The sequence below is a fragment of the Sarcophilus harrisii genome, chromosome 3 (assembly GCF_902635505.1).
Source record: "Sarcophilus harrisii chromosome 3, mSarHar1.11, whole genome shotgun sequence".
Lineage (NCBI taxonomy): Eukaryota > Metazoa > Chordata > Mammalia > Dasyuromorphia > Dasyuridae > Sarcophilus > Sarcophilus harrisii.
Window position 1 is genome coordinate 571,138,612 of NC_045428.1, and position 17,232 is coordinate 571,155,843.

Here is a 17,232-nt window from a genome sequence, read left to right on the forward strand (position 1 = left end):
GTCACTGTCATTCTCCTTTTCCCATTCCCCCTCCTCCTCCTCATCATCCTCATTTCCATTCACCAGATGATAAAAGTGAGACTAAAGAAGTTACAGGCACACAATCAACAAATGGATTGTCTAATTTTAAGAGTTATGTCCCAACTCGATACTGCTGCCTGAGTTCCAGATTCTGGAGCCCCGCTGCTTCTAGACCAGGTGAAATTGAGATGAGACTAAGCGGTGACCAAGGCCTGGGTGAAAAGCATGTGGCTGGGATAGGGATGACTTTGAGCCCTCTGTTGGCACTGTCCATTTCTAGCTCAGTTTCCTTGGATGTTTAAAAAAAAAAGAGTGATTATTCTAGATTCCCTCCACCCCAATCCCCATTCATATCTGTGATTTTACTGATGGGGAAAACTCTTGGCATGGAGTTTATATGCAACAATGTCTCATTTACTATTAAACCAGCAGTTCCCCAACTTTTTGGATTCAGAATCCCTCAACATTCTAAAAAGTTATTGAGGATCCCAAAGATTTCTTATTTATATGAATTATGCATATCAATATCGGTTGTATTAGGGATTTTAGTATTTTTATGAAAAATTTTGACCTTGCAGACCCTCTGAAAAGGTCTTAAGCATCTCCCAGGATCCCTAGAACACACTTTGATGATGATAGTTTGGGAGCTGAATGAGAGATGATCCCTTAAGGTTCAGCTGTAGCTCCAAAATTATATGATTTCCTGACTCTCTGGGTCCTACCATCCTCCTCTGATTTCTTTCTTTAATCACTAGCGCTAAGTCCCTCTTTAATGGAATATTTCCCATGGCCAGCATTTGATTATTGTGGTCGTTTGCACTTCCTTAAACTCCCTTTGTGTGCACAAAAAAGCAAACAAAAAACTACCCAAGAGCAACATTAAAGGTCTGACTCTAGCCCACAAAACAACAAGGAAATTTAGACCCTTTGGCCCACCGCATGCATAATCATAGATGGCTTTAAACTTGTATTGAGTCAACAGGCCCAGCTCTAAAGCTACCCTTTCCCATGTTAAGTGGTAATTGCAATTTTGCTTGCTTTCTCATTTTGAAGACTTCCTGGCTGATTTTTTATAACACATCTAGGTCCCTTTGTACCAAGATATAATTATCCCAATTCCTCAAAGTGGATAAGCTTATGACCCCAGTCCTAACTAGTTTATCAAAGGCAAAATGATCCCCCCCCCAAATGGTTTAAACCACATATTGAAAAAAAAGTAAACTGGCTTTTCTGTGTGACCCAAAGACCACCACACTCTAGAGTCCAGGCACTGACCACATGAAGGAGTAGATTCCAAGAAGCAGAGGAGCTGATACACAGAAAACCTAAGCATTTCTAGAGAACTCAGACTCTCACTGGTGAAGCATTTTACAGCAATAAACTACGCTATAAATGCCAAATCATACATTTCCTAGAAAAACAAACAAGACTGCCAATTAAATCTATTATCACTGCCACCCATACCTTGATAATGCTCTCTGGAAAATATGATAGCATTCATGGGTCAGGCCCCAGGCCTGTACCATTCTAAACCAAGATCAAAGACAATTACTCCAATAACATTACAAATCAGATTGCATTAGAGAGAGAAAATAAGAAGACAAGCATTAATGAGATTTTTTTTACAAAGACATACTTTGGTGGTAGAATGAACAATAGTATGTATAAGAAACCCCATTAATGGGTTTTCTGTCAAACTTTCAAGTCAATGCTCACAGGCACTGCCACTGCATTGCACTGCTAGCCAAAAAAATCCAAAGGAATTCTCAGGATCTGATAAAACCAGATTTTTGCATGATACTGAGATGTCAATTTTCCCAATGCCTCTGACTCTCTTCCATTGTGAATTGGGCATTGAGGAGATGAACAGTGAGAATTGATTGGATTTTTATTTCATAGATGGTCAATATTCTCCTGGTATTCCTAGACATTGAACAATGATGCAAATGTAAGAGAAATACAAGTCAAGGACAAACCAAAGGTAAATGACCTAGTATTAGAGAGCTCTTTGTCTTCTTTATGGTGTATAACTCATTTAGTCCTCACTACATTATATGTATTATTGCGGGGTTGATTACCAAGTCAGGTCCAATGTAGACTAATTCACACTGAAAAATAGGATGGCAACCAAGACCTACGAAAGCACTTTCCCAAAAGAAGATAACCATTGCTTGAAACCACTGATCTAAAACTTAATGTTTAAATGTGTCAGACCAAGACAAGGTTCAGTGGCCAAAAGGGAGAATTATTCTCCAATTGTGTGTGGCAACAATCAGCTGGGATAATACCTATACCAAAATCTGTTCTAAGGATTATGGTTCAAACGGTAATGTGAAAATTAACCTAAGGAAGAGATTAATTTGAGTTTTGAGCCCTTGTCTTACAATTGTAAGAACTTGTTCTCTCCAGTCTCCATCCTTTAGTCTCTCTCTGAAGATGAAGGGGATACTCTTTCCCCAAATAACCCATGAAAAATTTGCTAGATCAAAGTAGCTATGGTATCATAAAACTGTTCAAAACCATTTGTTCCCCCAGGTCCACAGTCTGCAAGGTGTCCTGTTCCCCTGCTTTCTAACTGTGGTCTGCTGGTCACATCTCCATTTTAAGGGCTTTCTTTCAATCCCCTCCTCAAGCTTTATGGTGGCCCCTTATATAACAAACCAAGTTTCTGCCATGGAAATTGTAAATCATCAGCGAAGAGGGTCAGAGATTTGTATACAGAAGAAAACTTAGAAATCAACTATTTCAATCTTCTTACTATATAGATTAGGAAACTTATGTGCTAAGAAGGGACTTGCCCAATGCCACACAAGTAGTAAATGGTAGAACATGATTTTGAACTCAGGTTCTTTAAATATAACACTCTTTTTACTATACTAATGGCAAATGGCCTGCTAATGGGCATATCTACCTGAGATTAAATCAGTCTTAGGTTACTGTGAAATGACTGATGTTAAAGCAACATTATATGAACATATTTCCACAACATTATAAAGAAGAATTTCATAAGATTGGCAGATGGGTTGAATCACCAAGCTGTGTTAAGCTTTGTAACAAATTCCCTATAATGAACAATACAGTACTAAAAATGCTTTCTTTGGTCTCTGACAAGTAATAGCTCTTTCTGTTTTTTTTAAGGAAAGGACCCGATTACTATTTGGATTGTTAATCAGAGCGGAACTGAGCTTTTTAAAGTTCTTATGATATCATAAAGCAATTTTTTTCATTAACCCTACTTTACCCTTGCATTGAATACCTAATCCTTCCCTTCTCAAAATCAAATCACCTAAGTTATCCATTTTATAGAAGGTATTATCACAAAAGACCTACTAGTTTAGAAAAGAAGAGGCACATGAATGATACCATTTACTGTACAGTAGTTCTAATGTTCATAAGTTCTACTATTTACTATAAAGGGGATTTCTAGCCACCACTTTTAATCACTATGACAAAAGTATAGTATGATCAGATAATGTAAGATTCCTTTATAATGGCATTTTACCTCTGCTTTCTTACCTTGGCAGCCGAGTTTGATACTCCATGTGTCACATTTCGTATAAGGCCCCCAACATTTCCATACTTTATTAGTCCAGTAACACCTTCAGATACATCATTCAGAAGCCCCATAGGATTGCCAAGGAAATCAACTGACCCCAGTATCCTAGCAGCTTGACTAAGGAGTTCCTTTGAAATAATAATAGAGAAGAGAAATGTGATCAGCTTCTGGTTAGATTTATTAAACTTGGTGTTCCTAAGCTAAAATATAGGAAAGGCAAAAATATCCTCTTTTTCTTACAATAAAAACATTGCTTTCAGGGATGAGAGGGCCTTCTCCTTCCAGGATTCCTACCCTAACTAGTCCCCTTCCTACATCCTCCGTATACATTCTCAGCATAGAGATGATTTTGAATTATTCTTTTAAGTCCCTTATTAGAACAAAATCAGTTAGTGCATGAGCCACACAGAACATGCTTAAATTTGCATCTCTGCACTCTACATGTCCTCAACCTCCATGTGTGAATCAATAGTAGTTATAAAAGGAAGCAAAGGTAGGCAGACAGATAGCACTTTTCCTCCCCAAACGGTAGCTGAAAAGTCACAAATTTCACCACCATTTTAGGCTCTGACTCCCAATTCCATGAGATTTTGAATTTTACATTCCCACCCACTCACCCCCTGCCAGCCACAGTTCTCTGCTAATACCTGGTATTCAGCTCCCCCTATAGTTCAAAGGAAATATTATCAACTAGACAAGATACATGAAAAGAAAAGACCAACAATGTGTTATCTTGTGACTGTGATAGCTGACAAGTTTGATATGATCCTTACCATCTGCTCACTGAGAACCTATGGTTTTGTGTTTATTTGGTCTTTTTGGTCTTTGAAAATAAAAACCAAAGAGGAAAAAGTACAACTTGGTTTTCATAGTGCCTGATTTTTAAATTAATGCCTAATCCTAGAGTCAAGGTCTTGGAGATTTTTTTTTTCTTGGCTATTTTCTTCTGCACATCCAGTGGACTGGCCTTTTCTGCCAGGTAGAACAACACAATATAAACGTGGAACAATGACTAGAACAGAACAAAGCAACCACTGCCTTTGATAACATCATTCAAATGCTAGGAAAATCGTCAACACTTGGAACTAGTAGAGGGAAAGCCACTTAAAATGTTGGTATCAGAAAAAAAAAAAAAAAGGCAACCCCATCATTCTTCAAGTAGCAAATTCTGATGGATTGCACATCAATAAAGCCAGAAAGAGTGTGATTACAAGTTATGATGGGCTTCCATTGAATTCCTTAGATAATAAGAGTCTCCAAACCATTAACAGCAAATATATTTCATATGTTCAGTACTCACCTCTTGGAAGTGTTTGAGAACATCATTAATGATAAACTCTTTTGTTTCATAAGGGTGAACTCTCGTAAATGGGTCCAAGTTGATTACAGCATCTTCAAATCGAATGAGTGGAAAGCCCAAGGTGCTTTTCAGGGCCTGATTAAAAATAAGAAATGACTTCTTTTATCCACTGCCCTGACTTCTGCAGGGCTCCAATTATGGCTTCCAGGAAGGTCACATGCAATACTGAATTAACAGTAAAGAGAATCATAGCATTTCAGAGTTGGAAAGGACCTCAGTGATGCCCCCCTGACCCCAAAACAGAAATCCTTTCCACAACCCACCAAGTGCTATATTATGTCTTTGCTAGAAGACATCTAGGTAAGAGGAACCCACCACCTGCTGGAGTAACTACTGCCCTGTGAGATATCAGTAATTGCTTTTCTCTAAGTTTCTACTGATACCTTTTGCCTTTGGATTACTTTCATTTCCCAAAATATCTTTTTCCCCTACTTCTTCAATAGAGTCATCTCTTTTAACTATAAATTTAAAAATAAGGAGGCAAAAGCAGCTCAGCAAAATAATATATCCACTATGGCCAAGAATGCACATAGTAGTACTCCATACTTGCATTTAAAGGCAGAAAGGGAGCTACAGTCTGCTACCTTTTATTTGGGGCCAAGTTTAATCATTCTGATTTCATGGAATTTAATGTTATTATTTTTTTGTTTGCTGCTCTTTACATTTATGCTGTTGTAGTCATCATGTTTTTCTGGTTCTGTTCCTCACTCTATCTGCTCATATATCGTTGTCCATGTCTCCATAGTTTGCATATTCACCATTTTCATAAAGTAATACACTATTTCATTTACAAACCACAACCTGCCTAGTCAGACCCCAAACTGTTCTGGTGCTTTGTTACTTACAGAAGTACTAGAAAGCTCTGACTACTAGCAAGTTTATTCTCTACTCTCCATATAGTTAAAAACTCAAGACAAAACCTTTTGGTTTTGGGCCTTAGGTTACCTCACCAAACTTGGCTCACCCTGACTTATAGAAAGAACCATGCTACAATTCTATTTTCGTCTTTATTTATCCTTCCCTGCTTCCATTGCCTGTATGTGCTCAGTACAAGCCTGTTAAGAGAAATCAAGTATTTATAAAAGATCTGTCTTTTTTTTTTTTAACTTTGCCTTTTGTTTCCCCTCTGAAATGTTTCTCTTTGTATCTTCATAAGTTCATTCCTGAAAACTTTCTATTCCTTTTGAGTGACTGTTTATATCTTTCTTTGTGTCTTCAGTTTACTGTGATGTCTGGTACATAGAAAGCATTTAATAAATGCTTGCTAATTGACTTCCCTCAAGAAAAATTAGGTGATAGTAACTACCCATGTATTATTTTATACCTTTTAGATTTATCAATGCCCCTTCCTTTTTATAGCACAGATATTTCCTAATTACCATTCACCCTAAGAGAATCCTTCCTTGTCATAAAAAGCATTAAACAAAACCAACCTATACAGGGATATCTGGTAGCTTATGTAACATTCAATACCTGTTATACCCTTTCTATTCCCTAAATTTATTTTCTAAGACTGAAATCTTTGAAATTGTCAAACACTTTCTAGATTTCTTATGATACTACCATGAATCCATATTGACCACCAGAAGTGAGTAGTCTACACATGTGACCAATCCAAGAGAACAGCAGATCTCCCTAACCCTCCAATCCAGTGCTTTACAACTCTTGTTCTAAAAATCTACCAGAGTAGAGGGGCAACTTGAGCAGAATTTTCTTAAAATCATCAAACTAAATTGGGCTGTACTCTATATCAGACACTCTGCCAAGTACTAGATTCAGACACAGACAACCAGAATAAAATAAGAAGTGCATGTTACCTAGAAGGAAATACTAGGTATCCTGATACAAAGTAAATACAAGCTAATTTTGGAGGGGAGGCTAGAAGAGTTGAGTGGGAGGGGTATGATGGTAAAGGGCAAAATGGTGCCTGAAGTGAGTTTGAAAAGAAGCTGGAGAAGGCGAGGAACCCACATGATGGAAGCTGTCACACATGAGGCTGGAACACAGAATGGCACAGAGCACTTCTTCATGTGTAATAAATCTGGAAAGATGGGCAGGGCCCAGTCTGCCTCAGCTGTCAGGGCTACACAGTAGTTTAGACTGGCTCCTAGAGGGAGCCATGGAGTTTTTGGAGCAGAGAAATCTCCTAATTAGACATACACCCTAGGATATTACTTTGGGTGATGAGTGCATGAATTCAAGGAGTGCCCCTGAGAGAAGGGGGAAGGAGACAGAGTCAGCAAGGTGTGGGGTACACCTGGTTACGGGGGGAGAGGCAGAGTGAACAAGGGAAGATGAGGTCCCTACAAGTGTCATGGCTGACATGACATGTCATGTCACTGGGCAATGTGACAAAATAGTCATTGGGCCCATGGAATCCTCTCCACTAATTACAACAGCGGCCCCCTCCAGCTTCTTGTCAGAGGTCTGCCTACACGCTTCTGAATATAACAGGTAGTTTTGAAACAGTAAAGTTTTAAAACTGTGGCGACAATCGAACAATTTTTGGTCCTGAAGTCGTCACTCTGTCACCCTAATTTCTAGAGCCCTTTTCTTCTCAAAGAGCAGGAGAGAGACTCGATTTTCCTCATTTTACAGTGAAGGAAACTGAGGTTTAATTTTCTTGCTCACAGTTATACAAGTCAGTTGAAAGAGACAGGTCTTCGAACAAATCCAATTCTATTTTTGACTCTAATTGTTGGAGAATTATTTTTATCACAGGACAGGAAGTGAGATAAAGAACAACAGGCTGAAACATGAAAGTTATTTACTGTGACTTCCTCAAACCAAACACTGGAAGAGGAAATATATACAGTAAAGACTTATCCAAACACTCCGTACTTCTATGGTACTGTAAAAATTCTTGGACCACCAAAACACATCCTTGCTATTTATAAACCTACCGAGATTCTCTGGCTACCTCAAAGGCATAATCTGGTACTGTGGTCTCCCCCCACCCACACGTTTAGAGGTGCTAGCATGCATCTCACTGGCACGAATTATTCCGCCACCTAGAGGTCACTCAAATTATAAACCTGGTCAATTTGAGAGCATGAGTGATGAGGAGAGAGATGTCTAAATAGGCCTTTTTATGCAGCAACCAATGACTAATCAAATACAGTAGTATACAAACCTGATGCTTATTTAAACAAGTAGCAGGCGGTTTCCTGTTATAAAACACTGGATATTAAGAGAAAGCAGTTCTGTGCATATAGGTTCCTAATAAAAATAAGAAGCTGTCTGTCTCTGACCTCCACAGAAATGAATGCTTGTAGAAGGCTTATAGAAACTTGATAGTTGGGAGGAGAAATACCTGCCCTAACGCCTTAAGATTTTGGATCATGAGCTGGGCCACCTCCTTCCCTTTCTTAGTTTATTCTGTGCTAAACAAAACTGTCTGGAATTCATTTTTTTAAAGGTTTATTTATGGTACATAGTGACTGTTTATGTGAAATGGGGTATTTGCCCATTTTCCTCTTGGGACAGTGTTTAAAACTGCAAAGATATTTCCCCCTTGCTCCCTCTGAAATACAATTAACAATGCTGGAACTTTTTTTGTGAAAAATCTGGTTTTTATTTAGGAAAGGGAAGAAAAAAAAAGTTAAGGGTCTGAAATTTTCCAACAAATTATTTCAAGCCTTTGAGAAGACGCTTCTGAGCTTTTTAAATAGTGTCTTTGTTTAAAATTTCCCCATACCCCCTCCTTCTCACCAACCATTTAAAACTGGATTTTCTTCCAAACTACATTGCTCAATTAAAGCTCTTCTTTTGTAACTCCTCAGAATGGAGAAAGGCCTGTTATAAGCTTTTATTAGCTGGGAAACACCTTCCATTTTCAATATCTGTGAAAGCCTTTAAAGAGCCCTGGCCTCCTTTGGGCTTTTCAAAAGTAGTATAAACTGATGGAAAGTACTAACAACTTTAGGTTCCAGGAGTAAATTTGCCATGACCTAATTGTGGGAACTAAGATCAAGTCCCCTGACCTCTCCAGGTCTCAGTTTCTCCTTCTGTAAAATGGGAATCAAAGTAAACAACAAATGTCAAATGACTTTTGAGTCCTTTAGGAGATAACTACTATATAATAAAACAATGAACCCAATGGCAGTGTAAATCTGTAGAGGTCTCCTCTCTGTGGTTGACAGCAACCTTCCTCTGGCCTAGAATAAGGGAATCAGAGTGATCACACCAAAATCACAATTAACTTTTGGTCAGTTCATAATGATTCCTCTTCAAGGACAGGATGAGATTTTCCTAAGGCTATTACAAAAGTACATACTTTTAGCCATTACATATTCATCTATAAAGAGCACTTTACTTTCTTAGGAAATCCTAACAAAATGATGTTACTATGCTCTAAATCTCAGAATGAAATGAGGTCATTTTATTAGTCCTGAGGCCCAGGAAGCAAAAACTAAGATCCAGTGCAGTGGAGACTTCTAGATGAAGTTTTAAATCTCACTATACTCAGTGTTTAGCCCCCTTCCTACACACACACACACACGCCTTATCATATGATCATCCCATTTAAAGTAGCTTCAAAATATTCCTTCAATATGGCTTGGTTCCTAGATGGGACATTTTATTTAAATCAGTGATTTCCTGTCTATTTTAACATCTATATATAAAATTATAATGCACAAATAATTTTGAGGAAAAATTTTCTGCTGGAATAAGTGTCTGAGTTTCCTAGTAAGAGATTTTAAAAAACCAGGAAATGCCTGACATCAGTTTGCTGGGAGAATGCCGAGAGTTCTGGAGGGAATATACACTTTATCAAGCAAACTCATTCTGAAAGGTTACATAAGTCAAGTGCATACTTGTGGATGTTAGCAAGATAGTGGTTTTCCCATGGTTTTCCCCACTTCCATGTTCATCATAAGCATCCATGGGAAAACTGGAATAAACCAGAATAAGAAGCACTGCAGTAAGTCTTCAAAGGCACTGTGCTTTCTCAGATGGATGGGATAAGAATTAATGGACTCCCTGGTTTGGGCTCTCCAGAACTGGGAACACTGCTAAGTGCACACCCAAGGACTTCTACTCCTTGTTGCAAATTGATTAGGCAAGAGCACTGAAGAAAAAGACAGATTTTTTTAGTTTCACACTTTGGCTTGAATTCTCTGTGTAATCTTAGACAAGACAATGTACTTCTCTGGGCCTTAGTCCCTTCATCTGTAAAATGAAACACAAATTAAATTATTTCCAAAAGTCCCTTCTGTTTTCTTTTTTTTTTTAATTGTCATTCCATATAATCCCAAAGGCAGAAAACAAAGTTATGTATTTCTTGGTTGAGATGAAGAAATTCTTTAAAATAAATGCTTTTTGATGATAATGAAAAAAACAAAGATGATGCTTTGCTTCCTGATGTAGCTATCAACTACAGGGTACCTACTTCCTATAAAAAAGACTACAAACATTTTCTGAAAAGGAAGATGCTAAGACAAAGCAGATAGTTAATTTACATGTTTCTCCCATGGAAAAGTCTACTTTGAAAGTCATCCACACAGTTACCTTTTGGACACTATCTTACCTTAAGATCTAAAGGCAGCTTGTTAGAGGTGAATACACTCAGTTTGATCTGAGGTAGACTGATTTTGAGATTTTCAAAGTAATATCGAGTTGGTGTCCCATCTTGTTCAGTAGTCTTTTCGTGGAGATTTTCATCATATTTTTCCACCTCTGGAAGAAAAAGCAGAGTAGAACTAAAATTAGAACCTATTGAGATAAATATACTCAAATTTACTGGGGAAAAAATCTGCTGAAAAAAGAAAACTTCAAATTTAACCTATTAAAGTAATATGAGATTCTGGATACCCTCCTTGTGTAACATCTCAAGACCCTGTGATGCCCTGTTGTGCAATATTTTCTTAGTTCAATCTCCTAACGTGGGACTTCACACTACATGACAATTAATTGACTTAGAAAAAAATTGCAAAAGTGTTTAAAACTAGGGGCCATTAAAGATGCTCCAAGTCATTATTAATCAGAGAAATGCAAATTAAGACAACTCTGAGATACCACTACACACCTGTCAGACTGGCTAGAATGACAGGAAAAGATAATGCGGAATGTTGGAGGAGATGTGGGAAAACAGGGACACTAATATGTTGTTGGTCGAATTGTGAATACATCCAACCATTCTGGAGAGCAATTTGGAACTATGCTCAAAAAGTTATCAAACTGTGCATATCCTTTGACCCAGCATTGTTATTACTAGGCTTATATCCCAAAGAAATACTAAAGAAGGGAAAGGGACCAGTATGTGACAAAATGTTTGTGGCAGCCCTCTTTGTAGTGGCTAGAAACTGGAAACTGAATAGATGCCCATCAATTGGAGAATGGTTGGGTAAATTGTGGTATATGAATGTTATGGAATATTATTGTTCTGTAAGAAATGACCAACAGGATGATTTCAGAGAGGCCTGGAGAGACTTACATGGACTGATGCTGAGTGAAATGAGCAGGATCAAGAGATCATTATATACTTCAACAATAATACTATATGATGATCAATTCTGATGGACCTGGCCATCCTCAGCAATGAGATGAACCAAATCAGTTCCAATGGAGCAGTAATGAACTGAATCAGCTACGCCCAGTGAAAGAACTCTGAGAGATAACTAAAAACCATTACATTGAATTTCCAATTCCTATATTTTTGCCTGCCTGCATTTTGGATTTCCTTCACAGGCTAATTGTACAATATTTCAGAGTTCGATTCTTTTTGTACAGCAAAATAATGGTTTGGTCATGTATACTTATTGTGTATCTAATTTATATTTTAATATATTTAACATCTACTGGTCATCCTTCCATCTAGGGGAGGGGGTGGGAGGAAGGAGGGGAAAAATTGGAACAAAAGGTTTGGCAATTGTCAATGCTGTAAAATTACCCATACATATAACTTGTAAATAAAAAGCTATGGAAAAAAAAAAAACTAGGGGTCACTACCTGTCCTCACTGGTAAGCTCTCTAAACTGTCATCTTTTCATTAACCCAAATCTATTAAGTTTATCCACAAAAACAGTAAATTTATATATGAGGGGGAGGATCTCATTAATGAGACAATTTAGTAGGCCTCTTCTAGTAAGTCAGTAAGTCAATAAACATTTATTAAGTATCTACTGTGTGCCAGGTACTGTGCTAAGTATTGGGGATTACAAAAAGAGGCAAAAGACAGTCCCTGTCCTCAAGGAGCTCACAATCTAATAAGGGAGACAATATGCAAACAAATATATAGCAACAAGCGCTATACAGGATAAATAGGAAAGAATTAAAAGAAGAATGGTGCTCAAATAAAGAAAGCTTGAGAAAGGCTTCTTTGTAGAAAATGGGATTTTAGTCAACATTTCAGGGAAGCCAGGTGGCAGAAATGAAGAGGAAGAGCATTTCAGGTCCGATGGACAGTCAGAGAAGAGACAATATCTAGACTTGGGAAATGGACTGTCTTATGAAGGGAATAGCAAGGAGACCAATGTCACTGCATCAAAGAATACATGGAAGGACATAAAGAAGACTGACTCACCTAGTTCTAACTAAGGAATGAAAGGGATTACAGGAGGAATGCTCATTCAAATGATGTTGAAGCCTGCCTGGAAATGCCCAGGAGACATATGTAGCCCTGAGAAGCCATGAGGCTCCAGTAAAAGAAACCCCCAAAATTAGACCCAGCATACACAGCCCATGGGAAAACTTCTTTACAGTGTAAAAGAAAAGCAGCTGAACTGCTAAATCTATTAAGTTTATCCCACAAAACCAGCAAATTTATAAATGAAAAGCTGAACCGAAAGTAAAATTCTACATGAAGGGACCAAAATGGAACAGATTAGCTGCAAGCAAGGCTCAATCAATACAAAAAAGTAATAGAATTCTACACACGGACAGGAAGCGTGCTCTTGATCCTCATTATGTTTAAGGCTACAATTCTGAGTCTGGGACAGAGCAGCAAAAATAGCTTTTCAATATCAAGTGTGTATATGGTCATACAAGTGTGCATACACGGTCTGAGACAATTTTTTTATACAAATCAATAAGCATCTAGTAATTGCTTATATTATAGGCACTATACTAACCAACCCACATATACTAAGCCTTATTCATTAAAACACTTCTCTAGGATCCATATCTGGTCTAACTTGAAGAAAGGCCATTGATGAATTTCTTATGAACTATATGTCCGTCTGCTTTTACAAGAGCTTTTTAAAACCCAGTAAGTAATTCAGAAGGACAAATGTCCACTTTCTGTATTCTATTATCCTGCTAGGTGTTTAGGCCCTATAAATGTCTTATCTCTTTATTCTTGCTGGGTACAATTTAAAAATTACATTATAATACAAGGACGTAGATGCCAGAAGTTAAGGGGTTGAAGCTAGCCAAAAGTTTTCTCAGAAAGACCAAAAGAACTGCCCAGGGGAAAAACACATAGGACTCTGATTTCTAGACCTCACTATTTAACAAACAAAGGTTAGAAAATAAAGTGGTTTGCTAAATGACACATTATTTCTATTATCCTAGATTAGAGGAATCAAGATCAAGACATAAAAGAGTAACATTAAAATTATTTTCCATAATCTAGCCACAGGGTGTGCCTGTGGTGCCCTAATGGATTGCCTTCTGCTGCATTCAAAAGTTAGTCAGCGAGTCACCATTTGTTACATGTCATAACAAGCTTTTGAGATCAGGATGAGAGGTAAGAAAGGAGGGACCAGGACACCAGAAATGTCTCAATTTCACAGAGACACAAAAATGGGATGCCATTCTTGGATAAATACTGAGGCATTAATTAGGGCATTATGTATTACCTGATTCTGCTTGGTCATAGCCGAAGAAACTTAACAGTTTAAGGAGTAGTTTTTCTTCAATTTGCACCGTGAACCTCTGAGCTGTGATCATCAGATGCTAGAGATAAACAAATCTTGATTTACAGTGTGAATAACAAGGGACATCCATCTGTACCATTATTAAGTCTCCAGTGACATGACACAGTTTCTTTATTCACATGATTTCAAAACCAGAGATAGGCTGCCAAATTGCTTCTGGCTCTTCTCTACTTAGCTACAATTAACCCCAAACTGCAGGTTTTTAATAAACAATTTGGCATCTGATTATTTAGTTCCTAGAGCATCTGGGTCTGATTACTTGGGGCTGAGGTTTCAGATGCATCATAGTTGATGGGACTTTACAATACTGCCTTCAGATGGATGGTAGCTAACATCAGGGATAGTATCACTGACTTTGTGGGTTCAGGGCCCATTTGTGGGCTCAGTTTCAGAGGCATTGGTGAAATGAAGAGCAGATGATTGACGCAAGCTTTCATTCTAATTCCCAGTGACGGGGATCTCCAATTTACCTAGACTTTCTGGTAGTAGTAGCTAGATCTGCACAAAAGGATCCCTCCAGTGCTTCACACAATGCTTCACACATATTAATTAGGTACTTAATAAATGCTTTCTGGCTGATCTACAAACACTCTACGTTACCCTCTTCTGGCCCTCCATGATGACGATGATGTCTGGGTAGTCTCTATCTTTGAATCTATATGGATCATGTCATGTCTGAACATGATCAGGAGAGCTGAAGTTGTATTTTACTGAAGAAAACATGAGAAATTGAATTGATAGCCCTCATAAGGACTGTATTTCCTTCTGGTTTTTTATCAACCCTTAGAAGTAATTTAAGAACTTAAGGCAATTCAAGATGATGGCATTGTTACACATGTTACATATAATTTTATAACACCATACCATTGCCATTAATAATGTATATATGGTTTTGAGACTCGGCTCCAAGAGAACATCAAAACATGTCGCCTTCCGCCCAAGACAAGCTTACCTTGTAGATGTTAGTCAGGGAACTTTTACTAGGGAACTTGACTGCATTGACTTGTACAGCTGGGCCCATTTCAATGACTTCATTCTCATTACTCAAAGGGGTCACAAAAAGCATGAAGGGCTGTGTGGTACCAATGAGTTGATTGTCCACCTATCATTAAAAAGAGACAATGAGAAAGAAACATTCTACCACAGAATGTTCATTCTGTATTTCAGATCAAAAAGTAGTAATTGCTATTTTACACTCCTCTCTCAATGAACAAGGAAAATTTTTTTTTCCTTGAGCTCAAGTCAATTAAAAGCAGAGAATCAGTTATTTAGAATTGCTGGCAAATGGAAACAGCTTATAACCTAAATAAATTCATCCAGGAATCTTCTTTTCTCCCAATATTGAGCATTAATTAAATGAGTGATATTAGGAAACATGTTCCTTGGACATAGTTCCCCAATTACTCATCAGTGCTAATACTGAAATTATTGTATCTTTACTCTATCCTGAGTGGCCTAGCAATGTCATTGGATTCTCTGCAAAAAAAGGTGATTGTAACTTTTTATTCTGTACACCAAGGCTATAAGGTATATGCAAGAATTACTGATGTCCTCTCAAATTTATCGCAACAGCAGAAACAGAATCATCACTGTTGAAGATGTGAAAAATTGGTCTAAAATACTCTTGGAACTAGTAGATATCAATTCTATGAGAAATATCAAAGGCCAATGGCAGGTACATACATGTATGTTACCAGATTCACAGAACAGAACTAAAAGTAATTTATCTATGAATGGAGCTTATAAAAAGGTTAAGATCCAAGAAATGGAATCAAAAGACCCTTACTAGGCAACTTCCATATGAACTCAAACAGCATCAACAAGTAGCATAAATCAAATGGTTAAATCATTTAATATTTATTTGTGGAAATAGAGGGGCTTACAAAGGCAATTCAGGATGAGGTCACTGTCACCATAAATTAATAATAATAATCCTTTGAATTCAGTTAACAAAAATTAGTTTTCTTCACCTGTAACTCAAGTCCTATATTATCATATGTAAAAGATTCAAAGTAGATCAACACTTTATCTTAGACTTGCATTGATCTGGACTCCATAAAAAAAAAAAAAAAAAAAGATCAGGACAGGATAATCATCATCATGAGAGACTTTAGAGACTCTACACATGGATATCACTTAGATGGTCAATATCAAAATCAGACTGACTGTATCCTGTGCAACCAAAGGTAGTGAAGTTCTCTACATAGTCACTAAAAACAAGACCTGGAGCTGATTATGGCTCAGATCTTAAGCCTCTTATTGCAAAATTCAGGTTTAGATTAAAGAAAGTAGAAAGTTTGACCTAAATAATATCCCACATGAAGTAAAAGTGATGAATCTACTTAAGGGATTAGATCAGGTAGACAGAGTGCCTGAAGAAATATGCATAGAGTTGTGCCATATTGTACAGAAAGGAGGCAGCAACAAAAAGCATTCCAAAGAAAAAGAAGAGCAAGAGAGCAAAATGGCTGCCTAATGAGGCCTTACAAATAATGAGGAAAGAAGGAAAGGGAAAGATAAATCCAACTGAATGCAGAATTGCAGAGAAATGCAAACAAATAAAAGGAGGTTTCCTTAAATGAGCAATTCAAAGAAATAGAAGAAAACAGACAAGTGAGTTATTCAAGAAAATTAGAGATATCAAGGGAATGTTTCATACAAAAATGGGTATGATTAAAAAGACAAAAATGGTAGGGATTTAATGGAAGCAGAAGAGAGTAAGAAGAGGTGGCAAGAATGTACAATATATATATCATTTTAAGATCTTAAATATTAGAAAGATCTTAATCTTACTGATTACCATGATGGTAAGGTTAGTGATCTAGAAGAGTCAGATACTCTGGATAATCAAGTCAAGTGAGCCTTAAAAAGCATTGCTAATAATATTAGTGGAGATGAGAGAATTTCAGCGGAGCTACTTAAAATACTAAACAACAACAACAACAACAAAAAAAAAAAACTCCACTTAATATGCCAGTAAATTTGTAAAACTCAACAGTGCCTAGGGGATTGGAAAAAGATCACTTTGCATCCCAATCCTAAAGAAGGGCAACACCAACGCAGATTCAAATTGCTGAACAATTGCACACATTTCACAAGTCAGTAAGGTTATGCTTAAGATTCTGCAATCTAGGTTTCAGCAATATGTAAACTAAGAATACCAGAAGAAAGGAAGGAAAGAAGAAAAGCTACAGAAGAACTAGAGACCAAATTGTCACCATTTCCTGGATTATGAAGAAAGAAAAACATCTACTACTTCTTCATTGACTGTAGTAAAGCCTTTGAACAATAAAGCTATATATTATCACTTTATTTATTTAACTTCTATGCAGAATTTATCATGCAAACTGCCAAGATAGATGAGTCCAAAGCTAGAATTAAAAGATTATTCCCATATTACAAATCCAGTCCTATTA

The 17,232-nt window shown here is 37.2% G+C and overlaps 1 protein-coding gene across 5 annotated transcripts in view; it reads right to left on the reverse strand.

The window, feature by feature from the left end:
* The window catches only part of VPS13D (vacuolar protein sorting 13 homolog D), a 326,196-nt gene that overhangs the window by 132,285 nt on the left and 176,679 nt on the right, over window positions 1–17,232 (reverse strand). For all 5 annotated transcript variants that reach the window (XM_031962837.1, XM_031962838.1, XM_031962835.1 and 2 more), the window contains 5 exons: window positions 14,769–14,918; window positions 13,739–13,835; window positions 10,468–10,616; window positions 4,878–5,012; window positions 3,538–3,705 (listed from right to left, as the gene is read on the reverse strand). In XM_031962837.1, coding sequence (XP_031818697.1) covers window positions 3,538–3,705; window positions 4,878–5,012; window positions 10,468–10,616; window positions 13,739–13,835; window positions 14,769–14,918 — 699 coding nt within the window. The remainder of the gene's footprint in view (window positions 1–3,537; window positions 3,706–4,877; window positions 5,013–10,467; window positions 10,617–13,738; window positions 13,836–14,768; window positions 14,919–17,232) is intronic.